This window comes from Castor canadensis, chromosome 7, assembly GCF_047511655.1.
Source record: "Castor canadensis chromosome 7, mCasCan1.hap1v2, whole genome shotgun sequence".
NCBI classification, from domain to species: Eukaryota; Metazoa; Chordata; class Mammalia; order Rodentia; family Castoridae; genus Castor; species Castor canadensis.
Window position 1 is genome coordinate 105,150,573 of NC_133392.1, and position 22,495 is coordinate 105,173,067.

The 22,495-nt window shown below is 35.4% G+C and overlaps 1 protein-coding gene across 7 annotated transcripts in view; it reads right to left on the bottom strand.

Annotated features, from left to right (window-relative positions):
* Positions 1-75: 75 nt before the first annotated feature.
* The window catches only part of Lrrc7 (leucine rich repeat containing 7), a 509,113-nt gene continuing 486,693 nt past the window's right edge, over positions 76-22,495 (bottom strand). For 6 of the 7 annotated variants that reach the window (XM_074079777.1, XM_074079774.1, XM_074079778.1 and 3 more), the window contains 2 exons: positions 21,118-21,208; positions 76-19,085 (listed from right to left, as the gene is read on the bottom strand). In XM_074079777.1, the coding sequence (XP_073935878.1) occupies positions 19,033-19,085; positions 21,118-21,208 (144 nt within the window). In that variant the 3' untranslated portion in view covers positions 76-19,032. Of the gene's footprint in view, positions 21,209-22,495 lie in introns of all 7 variants that reach the window. The other variant, XM_074079776.1, reaches the window with a different exon arrangement.

Below are 22,495 nucleotides of genomic sequence, written 5' to 3' on the forward strand. Positions count from 1 at the left end.
CCTGACCTTTTATGTTACAACTCTGTTGCTAAGAAGTCTGCTTTGATAGTAAACAAAAGACACTTTACAATAAGGTGACATTTTATTATTTATACAATAAAGAGACTTTTATGTTATTCAAAACACTTTTTTAAATACTGAAAAAGTTGAGTACACCAAAGCCGAAAAATGGCTTTGCTATACACTGCACAGCATTATTTTAGTCCCTGTATTTTGTGTCTGTACAGAAAGCATCTTCAGATTCATCCTAATCACATTGTACACCTTTATCCATTAGTGTCAATACCTAAAATAAAACTGGAGAATACAGCTTGCATTTGCAAATTGACAAAGTAATTAATTTCACTGATTCAGTAATGTAAAATATAGATTCATAGGACTTCTTTGCACATAAATGAAGCAGCTTTCAAGGTGGTTATGGTCTCATACTGCAAAAAAAAACCATTAAGTACATTCACGATCTATGTTAAAGTAGTAAATATGTCTTCATTCAGTTTTATTTACATTAATATGTAGTTCAACTAAAAAGTACTATTAATCATGATACAGTAGCCTTTTTTAACACATACAAAAATGACAATTTTTATATATAATTTTAAGCTCAAAATCACAATTATTTCAAAATATTAATTACAATACAGCCATTTCAGTTAAACATGTCATGATTTAATTTTTTTATAAAATGGTAAAACTTTATTAAAGTAAGCATTTTATTTTGAATTGGCTAGAGTACACCCAAAGTAGAAAATCTTAAATGTTAAAGAGGTGTTTCTGCCCCCTCCCACCCAAATTTGTATATAGCCACCTAAGCTAGCAAAGAGACAGAAAAGGCCCCAATTTATAAAGATTAAGCCTCTTTTGCTATACTGTTGTGGCTTCTTGTTTTTCCATAAAAGCTTTACAAGGGGAGTATCAGTAAACTATGCAGTGAAATGCATGCATTAATATACAGTATGTCTATGTAAAATGTCAAGTGTTTATGAATGCACATTAAAATGTTCACAAAGACTGAAAAAGAGGTCATAAAGAAAGAAGCACATTACCAGTCCCATATTTTTAAATTGAAAAGTACTTGATAATGTAATGGAATTTCTTTGAAATCAGATTCCAATTCAACTTCTGTTTCTGACTGTGGTTCTTGGCCTTAAGATGTCACTGTTGTGCTGCACATATGGTAGTGAAGTTAGATGTCATAAAAAAAAATATGAGTCTAGAGACTGTCTTCATTTTACTAAAATAATGATTCAAAGTTACATCACTGCTTAGGAATTTTTTTTAGCTTATAGGGGAATGAAATTTTTCACTAACTGAATTATATGACCTCAAATGAAAACCCTGTGTGTTTGGCATATAAGAAAATTAGAACTCTGCTTTATGAGATAATAAAATAATTATTTTCCACAAATTACTGAGGGCAAAAGTAATCAATTATCAAGTAGTTTAGAAAAATGAAAAAGTAATACTCATGAATACTTTAAAAAAGGTAAAAACTTAATACACAGTAATTTTTAAAGATAATTCTTAAATCAATTGAAAACCTAGCAAGATAATTCTTAAACCAGTGAAACTAGCACTGTGTTCCTTTAGAATCACTTGTGTTAGTTTAATATTTCTCATCTGACGAGAGTGAAGCCACAGTTCATATTATGGTTTACTTATATACAGCTGAGTGGAGGGTGCCTTTGGGTGGTTGTAAAGTGGGAAAACTAAAACTACAGTACTTATAATAAACTACAATAACCTTACAATAGCCTCACTTTCATGAGGTCATTTGTGATGGTCTTTTAAGTTGACAAATGGAATTTAGTAGATTTACCTCTGATTTTCCAGCTTGGAAAAAATTCCTCCTTCATATGTAGACACTGTCATTATCCCTTAAGTTTCCTTTAGAGTCTTCTATACACAGTACAAAGAGAAACTTGATTGTTTTCTCTTTATTCCAAACAGAAAATAGTAAGGCTTGCATTTTCAAGGAGGAAAATGTAGCGGAAGTATTAAACATTTATTGCATTCCATTGACATTAGGTGCCGTCTAAGCTAAAATGTAATTTCCTAAGTGTAAAACTTAACACACAACATTCCCTTCTGATCTAAACAGATGCCTTTCCCACATTCAAGACCAATAAGAGTCCTCTGAGTGGAAAGACTACAAGTATTGAAAATAAAATTTATTTCAGCAATACATTCTGAAAATAAATTACATTTCTGGAGAATATGGGAACTGCTTTATATTCTGTCTTCCTGAGAGTTTCATCTTGTTTTTCTTATAAACTTCAGAAATCACCCACAATTTCCTGACTAAATGAGAGAAGAGGGCTGGGAAAGTATATAAGAGGGATGGATGGGTACAAAGAAATACAATGTGATTTCTTTTGTCCATTTGTCAAATGCTTTCCTTAATCTAGCTTTCATAAAGGCCAGTTGGCCTGCTTACCTGGGCATTATTTAACCTCATCACTTTAGCTGTGCAAAACAATTGAGCAATGGAAAAAAAAAAACCTGTGTGTCTATATATATAGACACAAAACCTGAGTCACAAAAGTTTTTAATATAAGAAAACTTTTCTTAATGTAGGAAAATAACCTTTAAAGAGCCAAAAAATACCTTTCTACAATATAAGCAAACTTTAAAACTTCAGTGTGCTTAAATATCACATATCTTATAAGACTCAGAAAAATGGGATAATTTACATTTGATAATTTTCTTAACTGTAGCTGAGATAACCACATTTTTATTAACATCTATTTTCATTCCCCTGAATTCAAATTTCCTAAGGAAAAAAAAATCCACACACATACATTCAAATAATCCTGTTTAATTTCTGACAAGCAGTTCCTGCTTTTTTCTGAATATTGAGGATATAGGAGATTGGGGTTGCTATTGCCAGCATCAATGGAATTTAAAGTTTAAAATAAAATATATAGTCTACTAAGATAAGCATTACTTATGAAATACTGGTAGACAGAGTTGGGCCAAAGTCTGCATGAGGCTATTTCCTCATTTTCAGGCTCTCTTTCTGCATACTTATCTCCTAAAGGCCCCTCTTTCTCCAACTCCTCACTCCATTTCCTTAGCTTTTAGATTTCTTATTTTATTTTCCCCCAGCACTGGGGCTCTAATCTAAGATCTTGCACATGCTAGGCGAGTGCTGTACCACTGAGCTACTTTCTTAGCCCTTGGTCCTTTGAGACAGGATGCTTGCTATATAGCTCAAGTTGGCCTTGAACTCGTGATCCTCCTGCCTCTGCCTTCCTCGTGCTGGAAATACAGATGTGCAACATCATACCTAGCACAGTTTCTTACCTTTTTCATACTTGAACACTGAATTTTCCCAACTGAAGCCCCATTGTTCACATGCAACTATCAGTTACAATGTCCTCTGTCCTTACTTATAATTTGTTATTTCTTTCTCTTCAGGAGCTCAGTACTCTGGAATAATCCTTGGCCTGCCGTACTGTGTCATTTACTTGGAAAAATTTTGCTTAAATGTTCCCACTGTCATTAGACACTGATTTAAGACTCAATTCAGGACATATGCCCTGGGCTACATTTCAGATTCATACCAAGGATATTCCATAGAACAATGAGTGAAAGTTGTTTTTCCCTGCTGCTCTTGGTGGTTTGTTATTAATTACACATTTATGTAGATTTATTCTCTAAGTCACTGACTGAGAGAAGCCATCTGAACCAAAAAGTTCAATCCTGGCATCAGTGCTATGACAGGCTTTTGAATACTTGTATCAAGTTGAAGAGATTCTGGATAATACTCTTGGATGCTGTGTTTCCTCCTGCTCCAGTGAGCCTGGATTGGGGACAGGATGGGAAACTTGAAGCAGGGTAAGGGATTTTTGGCATTAACAAGGGAACTGTAGTCTCTTCCTGCCTTTTTACATAACACATGCCTGAGAAGGATTTTGTATTGTGCAGAAGGCTAAAAGCAGAGTCGCACTTTCTCTGCCAACAGACTTGTTGCCATGGGAACCAATGCAGAAAAATGAAAATATGACAAGAAGCAAAGGATTAAATGTGGAAAAAATTGATAGGGAGGTGGTTTCTACATGGTAATTTGAGCATTTGGGATTTAAAGAAACAGGATGTACCTCATGTGACCAGATCATTGAAAGCAGAATAAATGACTTGCAAGTAGCGGGTCCCCAGGAAGTTAGATGTGGGGAATAGAGAGAGAAAGTAGTATGCTTGTTGTAGTTTGGATAAGGAGAACTCCGAAATTCAGTTCCATCCCTGATAAGGATAAGCTCTTCAGCACAAATGTTAAATTAACTGTATGATCAAACTCGTCCTTTGGAAAGTCATATCTATGCTTAGCTTGATGATCAAAAACAGCCTGCTGAAAACAGTTTCTTTCTAACCTTTCCAAAGCTGGTACACACTAGTGACAAGATTATTGCACACCAAGTATATTATTGTTTAAAGCACCTTTTCAAATATTCAAAATCAAAAACCAAAGAACAACAAAAACCCTACAATTTCCAAATATATATCTCCCCTCTCCCAACAAGGCAACCACTATAAGTAAGCTAGAATTTGGTTTTCAAGGAAATAAATACTTCACTTGGTACAAGTCTTCATTGTGTACCTCTGTCATTCTGAACTTGTTAATAGGCTGTAGGATTTTGGGAAAATCTTTGACAAGGAATTAGAGTTTCAGCCTAATCTTAGAAAGGCAGACCTGCACCTTGTATTTACTGAGGCTCGTGGGAAACTGCACCTGTTTTTCTCTCCCAAGCTTCCCCAAAGTGTATTTCCTGAAATTCTACAATGAATGCTTCATTCCTGTGGCTTCAGCCTTGGCAGATACTGAAATGCAATTTCCCTGAGGAGATGGGAAAGGACCCACTGTAGGTGACTTGATTTGACCCTCCTAGAAAGTCTTCAACTAATAGTGACAACCCTTCACCCAATGTCCTCCTCTTCTCTCAAATATAAAGGAAAAAACTAGGAATGTTACATTCACCTAGACAGTGGATAGGAATGGAGCCAGAAGTAGGAGATAAGCCATTATTGGGCAGTTATCTTTAGAGCCTATCTCAGGGAAAGGGGTGTTTCCTTTGTACAGGAAATGCCCTCTAATGACTTCTTGATCTATTAGCATTCTTTACCGAAGCTTTACAGTCTCAACAGCAAGTTCTTGAAATGTCAAACTTCATTAGTATCTCTTCTTCCAAGAGTACTTAAGAGAATTCTGAAGTTCAATAAAACACCTGAATTCTCTGCCACTTGTGCAGTTTGCAGTCTAACTTGATGATTCATTCAGGACCCTAAACAGAGGCTTGAGTACAGTGGTCTGTGTTATACTAACCAGATTTCTTATATCAACATTCCAGTGAATTTCAGGATTGGAAGCTTCTGTGTTTGGTTTTTGCAGGTAGGAATACCCTGATGCAGGACTAATGTTTAGAACTACACGAAGCTCTACTTGATACTAAAGACAGGTGAGCAGATCTCTTTCTGAGAGAGACAAAACACAATAAGGTCTTCACATGAAACTATACCTTTGAATTTGACATATAAACAACAGACTGCTGCTTTCCATTTCTACATGGTGTCTTTACAATCAGGCAGCTGAGGCCTGGAGGAAGACTGGCTGATTAGAGTCAAACTAAAGAATGATTTGTTTTTGCTTTGACTTTGCACTAACCCAGTCATTGGTAGAGCATACCTTGGACAAACTTGAGCTTCTCCAGGGTGAGAGGCTACTTGATACTACTGTGTTTAATAATTTTAACCACATCCCTTTATTCCTCAGACAAGAATTTAAAGCAGTTAAAACAATTCTTATAGTGTATTAAGAATTTAAATTCTTCAATTTTTTAAAACGATTTGATTTACCCTTTAAATTTTTATATGAAGCTGCATAAGTGATTCTCTGCTATACCATTTACCTCAAAATGTTATAGACAGCTGGAGGTGTGGCTCAAGTGGTATAGTGCCTGCTTAACAAGTGTGAGGCCCCAAGTTTGGGCTCCATTTCCACCAAAAAGTAAGTTCTAGACATAACTTATACCGAGTTTTCTTTATTATATGGTTCAAGCTCTCTAATTTAGGATATTTATTGTTTTCCACTGCCATAAATATTTGGAAATTAGAAAAAGTAACTTATGAGTGGAATGATGATCTCTAAATAGCAAACAACATGCTTCACGGAACCAATTCTTTTAAATGGATGGGTTTTCCATACTGACTACTGGATATACATAGTTGCAGGGCTTTTTTTTTTTTCAATTTAGATCTCCACCAATATGCCCAAAGTGGTGCCTGAAGGTCAGGAGTCTTTTGATCAAATGTTTTCAAAGTACAATCTTATTTTCAGTTATACGTGCATTGTATAACCCATTGCATTTTTTTTTGATAAACTCACATTTTCTAAGTTAATGCACAAAGATACTAAGTGGCTACAAGGTAAACCTCACCACTTCATCACCAAATGGCAGCTAATATTCCATATTATGGCTGAACTCATAGATTTGAACCTGCCATTATTATACAGCTTCTCTTCCACCTCTAGGCTAATCCTAACCTGAGCAAACAAAAACTGGTATTTTGTTGGAAATAAAAAACTTTATCTGCCTTCATCTTGCCAATGTAATGACATCTCAAAAGAAATTCTTTCCAAAGGAAAGGGTAAGTTGTGAGAATTTGGATATTTACTGCTTAGCACTTAAGAGATAGTCCTAAATGCTGCTTAGGAATAGAGATATTCCAGGGCAGCTGAAATTATCAATATTGGAGTTCCCTTAGAGAAAAATCTGGTGGGACAGGCCATGTGGGTATTTCTGCTGACTATCTAAGTGGCATGAATGAGACTTGACTTGTGTCTGCCTAGTTCCAGGCAATCTATAGTTTTTTTTCCCTTCTTAGAAAATTTCATCTTACATGCTGTTCAAGTTGCATTTCTTACTGAACTCAGTAAATCTTATTCTGTACCCAAACACAGAACCTTCTCTTCATAGTGGGGGTGTTTGCTAACAGTAAAGATGGTAACCTTTTCCTTTTATTTAGGTCCATGATTAAGTGCTTAGAATATGCCAGTCCACCCAAAGTATGTACATTTTTTATTAGGTGTAAAAAACACAAATGATTATTTTAAAGCAGAGTCTTCAAGGGTCGCCTAAGGTTTACTTCCCTGAAATTGATTAATACCTTTAATTGGAATAGTCAATGCCTGCTGAGTCTTCAGTGCCCTCGCTGCAGGAAAGAGAAGCTTGCCGTGATTCCTCCAGGTCCTCTGACTTTGACCCCAGGGGGCAATTGCTTGGAAGGACAAAGTTAAAGCAAAGTGGAAAGCAAAGCCCAACATGGTTCATGCAGAACAACACTGCAGTTATTTATGTCCCCACTGCCACTTGAGACTTGTCCTTTTTGGGAACAAATATATATGAGGAACCATAACCTGCCTTCCTAAAGGGAATGATTGAATGTTCCATATCCACATAATAAAAATAATAAAGCTGGAAGGAAGCATTTGCTATTTTATTAGACTATAAGAGTAAGTGACACTATATTGTTCTCTCTTCTCCCCTCATGTTTTGTACCTACACAGCAGCATTTATTTTTAGACTTTTATGTGTTCATCTCCCTAGCAGACTGTTTCTTGAGGGGAGGGACAATGACTTATTTATATTTCTATTTTCCACTGTTCTTATCATAGAACTTTGAACATAATCCTTTGCTCGTTAACGTTTGTTGATTAAATTGAATGAATAGAAAGAAAAGATACATTTTTTAATCACTGATAATTTTTTTAAAGGATAAACACTAGTGGGCAAATGTTAGGATGGTTCAGAGGCAGACTTAGGTGAGAACTACTTAAACACTTCTCTAGGAGCTGGGGCAAAATCCAACGGCTGGGCGTGTGCATGCTTAAGTGAAACCCTGGTTTTGATCCCTAGCAAGAACAGCAAACGCCTTCCTAAGCTAGAGCTATTCAAATCTATTGGTCTGGATGAATTCTCAAAATACTAATATATATCCAGGTATAGATGTGAACATGCTGGGGATATTTTTGGAAAGACTTTCAAAAAGGCAACATAAAAAGTCACAGTCTCTTTCCTTTGAGTACTTTATGATGATCTAGGGCCCTAGGTCTTAGGGACCTTAGATTTTGGGGAAATATGTAGAAATGAAAAAGAAAAAAAGATATATATTGAAAGAAACATATGGAGGTTTGTGTGTATACAAGTGTTATCATGTAGATCTGCAGAATCGCTAGCAGTATTTGTGTCTTTAGAACGAACATATCAGAGTGATGACCTGCTAATGAATGAGAAGTGAGATTCTATCAAGTGCAAAATACTTATTGCTAGTTGAATGATGCCATAAGTAAGGCTGAGTAATTGCATCCAAAAACTATATCAAAGATAGCTGGTTTAAAACAAACAATTTTGATCGTATAGAGACTGCCTTGAGTCTCAGTAGACTCTACTTAGACTTTTGAACAATATTGGAACTGTTAAGATTTTGGGGACTCTTGGAAATAGACTAAATGTCTTAAATATGAAATGTCCTGGACAGGCTGGTGGTGCTATTTTGGGAAGTTCTGGAAACTTTAGGAGGTGGGGCAGAACTGGAGGAAGTGGGTCACTGGGAGCCTGCCTTTAGGATATCTTGTCCCTGGCCCTTTCCAGTCTCTCTGTCTCTCTCCTCCCTCTCTCGCTGTCTCTCTGAATCTCTCTCCTTTCTTCTGCCATGAGGTGATTCTTGCCACTCTGATGTTCTGCCTCAAGTGACTGTGGCCTGAACCCTCTGAAACTGTGAACCAAAATAAATCTCTCCTCTGTTAAAAAATAATAAAACAAACAAAAGGACAGTTGGTAAAGATTAAGTATTATAAGCTTGGAACAGTTTATTATTAACAGTTAATAATAACAGTTGTTATTATTATTACATAATAATAACAGAGAAAAAGTATTTGGAGAAAGAGACTTGGCCACTTCCTAACAGTCTTTTTACAAAATTCTGGTGTGCATTAGCACACTAATAAAGTATTGCTTGTAATGATCATTCGCTTATTTCTCAGGATGGTGACTAACTGGACAATCAGTATCTTGGAGGTGGGTGCAAGGGAGGTTTCAAAGGACCCACAATGCATTTAAGTGACAACTTCTGCTTTCTTCTCGTCTCACAGCGGAGGGTCACGTCACACCCTAAACCAATCTAGGTAATAGTCTCATTTGTTCTCACTACAAGCAGACCTTCCCAACTTCTTCACATCATGACACAGCTAATGACAATGTTTGTTTGGCATTGCTGGGTACACGTGAGTAAAAAGTGAAAGTAGTAACTCACAAGCCCCCAGCTCTGAGGGGATCATTATATCAGCAAGAGGGGGAATTATGTTGGCTGCTTGAGAGGAAACTCTGACCTGCTCCCAGGAATAAAAAATTAGTATTACCCATATATGACAAAGAAAAAATACTTTATTGACTATTATTAATAGTCAATAATAAAAAATCTGCAGTAGCAGCAGTAACGAAAGAAAAAGCAAACAAAAAGCACTACTAAAATACACAAGAGAAACTTTGAATTGGTTTTCTCATCATTCTCAGTAAACTGCTTCGGGATTTTCATTGTACTATTAGTTTTTCAGAAACTTCTGAAAAACTGAGAAGGGATGAAAATGCTAATGAAGTAGAAAACAAGGCAAAGAAAAGCCAAATGCTGTAGTCCAAAGAATAAACCAATGCTGGACCTCACTGTATTTGCCTTAATCTGTGGAAATGTTGGGTACGAATTTTTTTTTTTTTTTTTTTGGTGGTGGTACTGGGGAACAGGGCCTCACGCTTGCTAGCCAGGCACTGTTGTGTACAAGTTAAATTTGTTGGGGAGATAGTTAGCTTCTCCAAAAAGAGAGAACGCTCACAATGGTAAGTCAGCCTAAACTGGTGTACCAAAATTGGCAGGCTCCAGATCATAAAAGTACAAAACACCAATGCGCTGAGAAGGTTGAACTGGATTTGCTAATAAAGAGCCCACTGTACTTACTAGTGGTTGATGATCATGTGGTTAGAAGGAAACTTTACTTTGGACGAAAACACTAGGATTTTTAAAGTTTTATATAAGCCTCAGGAAAGAGCATCTTTTTTCCCTTCTATTTTTGCTTTCAGTTGGGAGAAAAAAAAAAGATTAAATGATTGGCAGAGAAACACCACGAACCTACATAAAATTAAGGCTTTGAGAAGTTAGTAAAGAAGCAGCTTATATATGAGTACTGGCTAAGCTGTGAGGGTGAATATATGATTAATTTAGAAGATATAAACAGAAACATTTGGCTTCTTTAGCAAGAATCCAGTCATCAGAGGCCCCGAAATTCCAAATATCTAAGAACCAGCTTCAGGGTTTTGTGCCTTCAATACTCAGACATTCTGACTGAAAGAATGTCTGGGGGAGACTGCAAACTACCCCCAGAAACTGATTTTCACTTTACAAGACACTTTTTGGAATACATTCCTTATTCAGTTTGTAATAAGATAAAATCTGATTATAATAGTATGCTGATTACTTGTACACATAGGTAAATGAAAAATTAGGATTTTATAGCAAATGCCTAGTCACTACTAGATGCCAGCTGGAAATAAAGCTACCCACAGATGCATATTCAGATTGGGCCAGTTTTTAAATTTATAAAGAAGATAATGCTAGGCAACCTTAGTTCCTGATGTTCAAGTTTTGAAGAGGTCTTTTAAAAAATAAATTTTGAATATTTTGTAGCAAATATGTTCCCACATGGACTAAGTACACCTGAAGGAAGTGTGGTTAAAATAATGGGAGATCAGCATAAATTATTTGGAAAATAAGAGCAAGTTAGAGAAGAACTATTTTACTGATGGATGTGATAATTAAATGGAACTATTAAACATCATCTTAAAGCACACTCATTCAAGGCTCAGAGAAAGAGCAGTATACAACCTGAGAGTTTCAGTAAAAAAAAAAAAATTAAAAAATATATATAGACTGCATATATTGCTTAAAATTAGAGCATTGTTTCAAATTAATTCTGTCAAGACAGAATGGGAAAGGAGTGTGAAGAACAGTTACATCAGTACCACACACACAAAAATGACCATGCCGTCTGTGGCTACCCCAGCCAGAGAATTACTAAGGCTCAGGTACAAAATCTAGATATACAGTCTCCACCTAGTGGTATCTCTTTTCAACTGCAGACACATATTTTAAAAAGTATATGGATGTATCCAACTATATTTAAGTATAGGGTGTATGTCAGACTTGAATCCAGTAGTGAAAACTGATGGTTTTATTTGGAATAAGCACATAATTTGTTGTGTTATCAGAGTAGGTTAGCAAGGGAAGAGGTTACCTCTTTTCTGGAGGAATTAAAAAACAGCATTAACTCTTCTGAAGATAGATGAACCAAAACTGCTCAAGATATATATTTTTTTCATTTTAGGATAAAGCATAAACTTTCCTAATAACTCCACATGTTTTACTATAGGTGTATTATTTGACATTTGTTTCATTTGAGAAAAGTGCTCTGATAATTTTTATGAGGTACCTTGTAGTGATTTTCCTTGTTTGTAGAAGTGTGACTAAAAAATTACCAATACTTTACAAAAATACCTTCTAGAAATGGATAGCAATTGAAATTGGCAGATCTGTAATATATGCCTTATTTTTTATTTTGAATTTTTTTTTTGACATCTGAAAGAGCTGGAAGATGAGAAATCGAGAGCTGAAAGCTCACTCTTCTGGCCTAGTGATAGGAGAGGGAGAGAAAGGGAATTCCAGGGCAATGAAGGGCAATGACACAGAACCAAAAGAATGGAAGAAATGCCGCAATCTGATTTCGTTCATTCAGTGTCTGTCCAGTCCTTTTTTTTTCAGTCCTCTGTCTTTCATCTTTTGCCTTTTCTCATTCTTATTCCCTTAATAATTTAATTTCCCCTTCATCTAGCCCTAGTCTGCTCTTACTCTTGCTCACTTACTATTCTAAAATACTCAAGGTACTTAAAGTAATCTTAGCATTCTAAAATATTCTTATCCACTTAATTTTTTTATAATAAAATCACTCAATATTTCACTTTTTATTTTTGTTCAAACAGATATTGGTATTCTTTCTCTCATGTAAATATATAGACAATGGGTTATTGGGCCATACAGTAGACCTTTGGAAAAGAAAATGATGCAAGTTTCCTTCAAGGTAAACTCATGACCTCTAAAATGCTTTCAAAATCAAAAACTTCGTGAAAAGGAGCTGGGGACATGGCTCAAGTGGTAGAGTGCTTACCTTGCAAGTGCAAGGGCCCAGAGTTCAAAACCTAGTACCACCAAAAAAGAAAAAAAAATCATGAAAAGAAGATGGAATTAGCCAAAATAATTAACAAGTTCTCCTTAGAACTTAAAAAGCAGAGGCGGGATGGCAGCAATTGATATTAGTATTATAGGCAAACTAATAGATGACATAAAGATTCCATGTTTAGGAATATTTCACTTAATTCTGGAATCAGTTTGCTATTGCAACCAAATAGAAAAATATGGAAAATATTTTTGAGAGAAAGCCAAGACAGCATTGTTTTAAAGTACAGGGAAATCAAGGTTCCATTAGGTAATAAAGTAACTGTGGTTAGAAGCTCACCAACCAGGGCATCACCATCTTAGACACCATTTATTTTTAATGTGCTATGTTCCATTTTTTTGGTCCCTACAAGGAAGAATTCAATGTTCATGCAGTATAAACAGCATGTTCTCTTCCACCTTTGAGATGAACAGGTCAGATTCTGATTTCAACAAAAGTTTGGGAGGGGAGAATATTATTTAATTGAAACAGCCTAGAGTTTTGAATGATCATATCAATTCTTTTTCCCCCCTTTTTTAGTGCTAGGGATTGAACTCTGGGCTCCGTGCATGCGAAACGTGTTCTACTACTGGGATGGCTCTGTGCATTCTGCACCTCAAACTTCCTAATCATACTAATTCTATAGCTTTGCAGTGATCTGAGAAATTTGGTGGAGATGTATGACATTTTATCTTAGGGATAGAGGAGGTGAGATTAATCCATGAAATGATGCCAGAATGCAACATGTAAATATTGTCATGCTGAACTTTGGCCAAAAGCCTAGGGGAAGACAATTCTTTTCTCTTTAGAAGAAGCAGCATGAGGCAGCTGTTAAATTTTAGAGTTTAAACAGTGACTCCCTCCTCTGAACTACCCTATCCCCATTTTTTTTGTGGTTATCTTTTACTCTTCCTCCCACCTCTATATTATAAAAACAGCCTAAGCAAAGTAATCTACAAAGTTAAAATATGTAGGTAGAAGAATCTTTTTAAAAGATTTTTCTTTTAAAAAGACTCAACTATGTACTGTTGTTTGTTTAGTTCACAGTCACTTTACCTTGCAGCTTTCAGGTAGGATGAAGGATCTGAGCTTGATTATCTTTAAGATGCCAAAAACTATGGCTTTTTGAGTCAACCTTATGAATTCATTTTGCTGAGATATATCTGACAACTAAATGCATTACTTCTTCCCAGAAGAGAAATAAAACCCAAACAAATCAAAAGGATACATATGATGCGTTCCAATTAAATGAACAAAAGCCACTTCTTAAACGTTTTGGACAGTGTTAAGGTCCTTAGAGCGTATAAAAGAAAAATTAAGCATCACTGCTGAAACAGCACAAAAGGCCTAAAAGCTTTTAGAAGAAATGCCAAGGAGGGGAGGAAGATTGGGTTAAGAGATATTTTTCTTTTTTCCTTTTAAACAAAACCAGGAATGGTAAAACAACTGAAAAAGTGAAAGGTTCATGTTTTAAGGTTACACAATTGAACTTCAATTTCCTGTTTAATTCAGTATTTATTAAGTGCATTTACTTGCCTGTCATCCATTTAATCATTGTACAAATATTTATTGAGCACCTACTGTGCTTCTGACATTAAGACAGGCGTTAAGGATTTATGGTAAGCAAAAGCAGACATGCCCTCCTGAAACTCTTCTGTGCAGAAAGCATCTGTTAAGTATTGTTGGACTCTTTCCCAACAAGCTTACAGTTCATAGGAGAGAAAGAACAAAAACTCCAAATACCTATGATCTCAAGTAGAATGTGAAGATAATACAAAATGTGCAAGGTATTACAGTACCAACGAAGAGAAATTTCTTCCCATTAAGGTCAGGGAAGGTATTATGGTTGTAGTGCTGTTTAAGGTGGGCTTTGAAGGCTGAGTATGATTTTGATAACTTACAAAGGGAATGAAGAAGGAAGGTTTCCCAGAAGAGAGGCCAGTGTGGGCAAAGGCTGCAAAGGCACAGTGAGTATTCAGGGAAAGGGATGGATTTCTGTACATCTAAAAGATCAAATATGTATAGGGTGAAGAAGAAAAACCAATTCTTTGAATCAGAGGATCAACCTTTCATTGTAAGAGTAAACAGATGTTTACAATATGTGGATATGTGATCCAACCTCATATAAACAGTTTTTCCCCCCGATGGGAGCAGTTGAACAACATGCAGTGGAATGTTCTTCAATCCACAAGTGAATTAAATAAATATAAGAGGCAGCCAGCTGAATGACTAACTCACGGCATGTCTGAATGGCTCATTCTAACATAGGACCACAAGGAGTCCCATGTACCCTGGATAGTGTATGAGAGGTGGTGGTCCTAGGAGGGACCTTTTGGGGGCACTTGACATAGAATTTTTTCAGCCAAACACCCCATGTCTGCTAAAGTGTTGAATTTCATTTCCTTTTCCCATCATGACAGGGACATATAGACAGTACTGGAGTAGGTTGAGAGACACCATTCTTCATTGTATTCACTTTCTTCTTTAGAACTAACGAACTGGCAAAATTATGGCCCCTCTTCCAGAGACCCTTGGGATTCTGGTTTCTATTTACCTTGTCCAGAAAGGTATTCACTCAGCCATGTTTAGCTAATCAAATGTTTTTCTAAGTCTTGATAAACATTCATAATGGCTGCCAGATGCCATAGGATCTGGTAGCAAGACTTATTGGCAGATCCAAGTGTGACAGCCATGTTCAAATCCACACAGATTTGATGAGATAACAATGTTATTTCCTTTTGCCATAAGATGAGTTGAGAACAGAGACAAAGGGATTTACTACATTGCCTGGAATTGTCTGGAACTTGCCTTTCCACTTGATTATGAGATTCTGGGCAAAAGAGACTACATTATATCCCTTGAAGTACCTGATATTTAACTAATGCTCAACAAATATTTATTATGAAATTTGTAATCATTGCATTTAGTGTTTTTGTTATACTCTGTGAAATGTGTTCAAGTGTTTTGAATTTATGAATAACATACCTTAGGCTTCTGAGAGTCAGCTACACTTAAATGTTTTCCTGTGGAGTAAATACAGGAGTTTGTTGATGAATATAAAAGTCCCTGTATTTCACTCTTGGTATAGAGATACCTGCCTGTTTGTTATGCTGCTTGCTCATCATTTTATTTTAAAGAAAGAAAAAATCAGCAAAAACAATACACTCATGTGACAGTCGTAGAAAAAATACTTTTAAAACTAGGGAAACATTGGATGACCCATTTAACTTTTTTTGTTAGCACCAATTCCTACACCCATTGAAAATTGTATAGTTTTCAGCTTAAAGAATGAAAATAATAGCCATCTTTTTTAAAGGAGAAAAGATTATGCTAGGTTTGAAAATCTTATGTATGGAAATTTGACCCATAACTTTTTCTTTGTGTCAGATCTACAGTAGTCCCAGTGTCAGACTAAAAGAGTCATGGCGTTTGAGCACTCTCTACACAAACACTGCCTTGACTTTCTGAAATTTCAGATCTCTGAGGTGCTGCCATGAACAAAATTAGGCCGAAAAGGGGCTTGTTTTGCAGACAGTTTAGGGAGAAATCATGCAACTGCAGATACCTTGTCATCTGTGCATGCCTTATGTCCAGACCTGTTTCTTACCTTGCTTAGCACTTGATGTGTTATTACAAAGAGCATGAGCTGATGATCCTACCCAGAATCCAACTGGGGAACTCTGACCAGCTGAAAAAAATGACTGTAAATTTTGAATCAGGAAGTTATTTTCCTCCTCTCAGGTCTTTTCTCTATTTCCTATGGAACTTCTCTCAGAGCAAATTAAGATAATCACATAGTTAAAAGCCCAGGGGACTCAGCATTCTTCTATTTTCACTAAGTGTTTTTAAATAAAAAGTAAGAGTTGGCTTCTCTCCTCATTGTTTCATAACTCTCTGGACTTCCGTGGTAGAAGCCAAGAGGGAGAGTCTTTGAAACCATTCTCTTGCAGATATTGTTGAAGGTGAGGAAGATTAGAACCTGCCCCAATAACAAGCACCTGGGTGGCTCAGAGAAAGTCTCGCAATCTGGCAAAATCCAATATTTAAAAAAAACTGAAGTTAAAAATATAGAAGTAGAATCATAGTTGTAGTAAGGCATTACCACCCTCACCCTTACACATGTTATCAGTGACATGGGCCTACTCTAGTTTCCTTGATTCCCAAAGAAAGTTCTTCCCAAGTGGGAAGCTGGAACCATCAGTTAATTTCCAAAGGTACCTGAAAGCTAGAGCTGTAAGGGGGCTTCTTATGCTTGTTTCAGTAGGGAAGAAGCAGACATCCATTGCTTTTGGACACCGTGGGAGTTGGACAAATCAGTCTAGAGCAGCAACAGTAGCAGTGAAGAGAGGTCAGTTTTGCATGCTAGAAACAGAAATTCCCCTCAAAGTTTCAGGACCTCATTAGAAAACTTCATTGTACTCCCTTAGTGTTATATGGTAGGGTGTCTTGGAAAAGACATTCTTTGAATAGTGTATATCCAAATGGAGATAAAAGGATGTATAGCAGAGCTGATACCTGGGACCTATAATATTAATCCACATGCTTTCCATAGAGTACATCCATTTCTCTGTGGTTCATATTGTTTTCTTGCCATGATGTATTTATAGGGAATGGTCTTACTAGGTGATGGGGGGACTATTCTGAGACAAGGCAATATGCTTTTCTTAACAGAAAGCAGTTCTATTGCTAAGGAAAAAAGTTGATGCAAATGGTCTTGAATCTGGAAGTTCCATCCCAGTTCCTAGTTGATCGGGTAGCTACAACCATAAGAGAGGGCACATAACTAACTTAGTGTTTGAACATTTAATTAAGCTTCAGAAAGGTTTAACATTTGTGTGAGAAGAACTTTACTGGAACCTCAGTCCAGTTTTTCTTTACAAAAGATAAAGGAACCATCTTCTTAACTTTTTGGATTTCATTATTTTCATAAATTTTTGCTGTTTTTTTTTTTAATGTTTCTAATGGTTTCTAATGTGAATCAAACTCAGGGCCTCAGGCCCTACTACCCCACTGAGCCACATCCCCAGCCCAACTTTTTGCTTTTTTTTGTGATTCAGTGTTCCAATAAATGTGCTGATTGGTCAGTTTATTAGGCATCAGTCAGTTGTGTTATCTGATTGAATTTGCCAAAGACTTTGAATGGTAGTCCTAACTAATATATTTGTTTATCTGGTTAGGTCATATTCTTATCCCTTGATAAAAGTGTATTCATCAGAATAATATATTTTTTTCCTTTTTTAGTGGGACTGGGGTTTGAACTCAGGGCTTCACTCTTGCAAAACAGGTACTCTGCTACTTGATTCATGCCTCCAGTCCATTTTACTCTGGTTACTTTGAAGAGGCCATTTGCCCAGGCTGGCCTCGAACCACAATTCTCAGGCTCTCAAGTAGCTAGGATTACAGTGTGAGCTACAGGTATCCAGCTAGATACTCTTGATTTATGTGCCAATGAAAGGAGAAACTGATCAAACACAGAATTGAAAGTTAATGAAAAGACAAGTTGGCAACTGTACTATGTTTTCCAAAGTTTTAAACGGTGGTGGAAATACTAGATTTTAGTATTAAAAATAAAGGTTTTCTGGGTTTTTTTCATTTTAATCATTTTGGCAAATTCAGATACTTTTCACGTAATATCTGAATATATAAATATAATTTCTTCAACATTTTCTTATGTCTGAGTGTACTCTATTTTTAGATATTTCAGCCCTACTTTTGCAACCATCTTTAACATTAAAAACATTAAGTCCTACTCTTCAAAGCTGTTTTCCATCCTAAAGGTGGGACTCCCAAGGTAAGGCCCAGAAACAACTGAGATTGATGTGATGTATAAATAATTACAATTCTAAGTAACTGGGACACAAATTTTCTATAGGCATCAAAGAGCAATATTTTAACATGATGTTAAATGTTTGTGTATCATACTGACTTTTATATTCCTTGTCAAAATATATTTGTATTTTGAAATTATTGTGTATTTAGGTGACTTGCGTTATCTAGAGGGCTGGAATTATCTTAAGAAAGCTTTCATGACAAAGTATTATAAGCTTTGTAAATAGTTTTTATACATTGTCCAGTCATGCCTATTTGTCTTACAAAAATCTGCAACAATTCTGCTGATAATTTTCAGCCTTTATTCTTTCCACCTCTAATCTTTTTCCATCTTCTCCATTCCATCTTCCTGACCCAACAGGTATAAACTATGTAAGATTCCTCAGCAGGAAGATTCCAATAAAAATCAAGAGGTAGAGTCTATCTGAGCCATCACGAATTCCACTCCTTTTTGTAGATTTTTTTTCTTCCTTTCTTTTTTTTTTAAAGGCACACCTTTGACTTCTTTTGTTGTTGTTAACATGAACCAGATTGTAGTTTCAGACAGCAAGCCAGTTGTTTTAAAAAAGCCAATACTCAAAAATCAATGAGTTATTAGTTTTGTTCACCTATGAAATCAATTAGATTTTTCCCTCTCAAATGACTAGTGATTCTATTGAGTCAACCTAAAAAAGCAAAATGCCTATTGTCGTCATTACCTGCCTGTCCTCAGTATGTGGCATGGCAGTACAATTGTCAGTGAGGTGCACTGACATACCAGATTTCTTTTCCAGTTGGTCAGAGATCTCTCCTCCTCACTTCAGAACTGTAGAACAGGAAGTATTAAAGCATTGGCCCAAGACAATGCTGCCATATCAGGAAGGGCAGAGGTGTGAACTCGGATCACGATCCTCTCAGATGAATGCCTCAGGAGCATCTCCCGATGCTCTGGGATTGATGTGGAAACCTGATGTAAGAAAAAGACTTGGAAATCCTATCTCTGGCTCCTCTCACTTCTCCCATGACAGAGATGTTTCATTGCCACCAAGCTATGTTCTGAGTTTGTTTTTCCTTTAAGTGATCTTATGAGGCCAGTCAGTGAGGACATCTGTCTTGATTAATGATCATTCTATAATATCTGGATACAGTGGTATGTCATGAGTTTTTGACAAAGAAAGTTAGGCTTTGAAAGACATTTCACATTAGATACTCTCAATGAATTAAAATGCATTTAAAAGATACTCTGGGAAACCTACTAAGTAGGCCAATCAATTAATCATTAGCTAATTGTCAAAGCCTATAAAATCATGGTATCATGTCACTGTGACATAAAGCAACATCAAAATTAGTGCATCATCTATAAAATGAAGTATCATTTGCCTCCAAGTGACAAATTCTATGCCAAAAAATACCACTGTACTTGTAGTAAGTGACACTCGTTTTAATAGATCCTACAAAAATACAATATTTTCAATGTCCCCATAAAACATTAACTTACAAATATTATTCTCAGAGCTCTGGTGACATCACTATATCTCTATTGTAAAATCTCAATGGAATATTTGAAGCACTCATGTAAAGTAAAATGCATTATATAAAAATCAGCTATGTAGAAATATGAAAGAATGGGATATTATTCTTGAATTTCAAATTAATATTTTAATCTTTAATGACTAATATAAAGAAATACTTCAAAGGATTATAAAATGAATTTTGATCACTTATAGAGGAAAACAGTTCTAATGTAAAAGTAAATAATTCTACATTGACTCCACTTATTTTTCTCTCTAGTGAAACAGCATTCAGAATTTTATATACCTTGAACCTTTTTTTGGAAAAAAGTATTTTATCTCTTTCTGTTAAGAAAACAGGCATTGAAATTAATAGTACAGATAGTACACAGCTCTGAGAAATCATATTTGAAGTTTCATATTTAAATACCAAAGTTTTTAAATCATCCACCATAACTTTCTAACAAGTCTTTCTTAATAACGAATTTTATCAGTTCCTCAAATTTGTTTTAAATGACTTAAAAGTAGCAAATTAACTAAAGCATCACACAAAGAAATTCCACATTTACAAATAAAGAAATCACAGGGGCTACAAGTTTATACTTAACATAAACTTGAAATAAATAAAGCAATACCTTTCCTGCCACCCATCATTCACTGCTTAAATTTGTGGTGGAAAGACTTATCTATAAAGACCTTTAGTCTGTTTCTTACCTCTCCATGTATTGTAATTAGCTAAAGGCATTGAACAAGCTAGTTTGTACTATTTTTATTCAGGTCCCAGAGATAAATGGATAATTTCTGAAATATTTCACTCTGTGTTATGAGAATTTAGCAAATGAATATGGAACCAGATATAAACACTTTATACCATATATACAGTTACTTTCATAAGGCATTATCATGTAATTTTTATTGAAAAAGATTCATTATAGTAAAGTCTTATTTTAAGATATATTTTCTTTCTCAATCCAAGATGTTTAGTTTATGAAAATATTTTTTCTCTATATTCTTTTTTGTATATATGCCAACATATACCTTGTGCTAGAAATATTTAATGGGAATTACAATTCTTTATATTTGTATTTTCTATATAAAGGCATATACAACTTTGAGGCAGTGTTTCTGATGGAGAGCAGAATTTGTAAAGAGCTTGTGTGTGCTTCCGTGCTCCGAAATTATGTGAAATCCACTTTGAGAAGAAACTTATTTGATTAAAAAACAAAAACAAAAACAAAACTGCACCAATGCACAGCCAGAGGCTGACAATTAAAACTAATACATAACCACATGAACATCATATTTATAGAGTTAACATTTTTAAGGATGATCAGTGCTAACATATAGTATTATACATTTGGCACTAATGTTTGCCATTGGTCCAGCAATTGGCAAAATTTGTTTCTATGTATAAATTTATTTTTGAACATTAGCTCTGGCTAGATGTATCTTCACTATTTATAAAAAATATTTAGACAGTAAGCTCACGTTGAATAACTAGGTCTACTGTGTTCTGGAAACTCTTCAGTAGTAAAACAGCTTTTTCATGTTCCATATGTACAAAACTGTGTCCATTTGCCTGCAAATATACAAATAAAACAGATCAGTCAATGCAAACAATTTGTTATCTCATTGTTTCTTAGTCATAAGATTCAAGGGAGTGTGAAGCAACAAAAAGTTACCAATTTTTAAAATTCACAGTGGAATTGCAACTATGGAAGTAACTGATTTTATCTACTTATTAATTCAACAAGTATTTATCAAACAACTAATCTCTCCTTGACTGATGTAGATCAGACAGATGTATTTGAGACACAGTAGTTCAGTTTTGCTATTTCTCTCTCTCTCTCTCTCTCTCTCTCTCTCTCTCTCTCTGTCTCTGTGTGTGTGTGTGTGTGTGTGTGTGTGTGTGTGTGTGTGTTTCTGGGGATCAAAGCCAGGGCCTACTGCATGGCAGGGCAAGCTCTCAGTGAGCTACACAAACTCTGCTATTGTGATTTGGTTTTACAGGAGCCTTTGTTGAGATGGTTTAGGAGGGTACACATGGCTTTTATATTTGTTTTATATAATTGCTGACATAAAACCCTGAGTATATCACATATTTTAATCACATCAAACATATCTAGACTCTTTAAGTACTGCTAAATCTTATTTTGATCCACAGGAAATTTCTTGGCTTATAAATTATATTAAAGAAATATTTTTAATGTACTTTATTGCAAAATGCAACTATTTTCATTATCTACATCAGTGAGTCTTAACCCAATCCAATACCCCTAAGGGATAAACCCCTCAAGGACACGCACACTGGCATTGGTAATAAGATGTCTCCCATCCTCTAGCTAAGAATCATCAGTGTAAGTCATCAAAATTCATTTCAAACGTAATTAACATAGGGCAACAATTTCAGAATCCAGCTGGTCCCTATTTGATATTTATGTCAAGAAACATGCATCCTAGAACTCTATAATGAGGGCTCATGGTTCTTTGGTTTTCTGTACATTAAACTGCAAATTGTTTTATTGGCATAGTTTTTATATTAATGTATAGAGAGGTGGGTCCCATGTGCTTTCAATGCCATAAAGGCCAAATTAAAACAAACTTATTGAAACTTGATAGGAATACATTTTGGCAGGCCAACAATCAATAATTACATAACTTTTTCTTTGCAGTGTGAGACTCAGTTGATATGGGAAAAAAAGAATCAGTCAAATTGACTGCTTGGCAAAGTACAGAATTAGAGTCAGCTAAGTAGTTGATACATTCAATTTTCAATGGACTGATAAACTTATTTTGGGCACACATTGCCTTTACTATTTTATTTACTCTTTTTTATGCTTTCTTGAAATATTAATATTTCAAACAA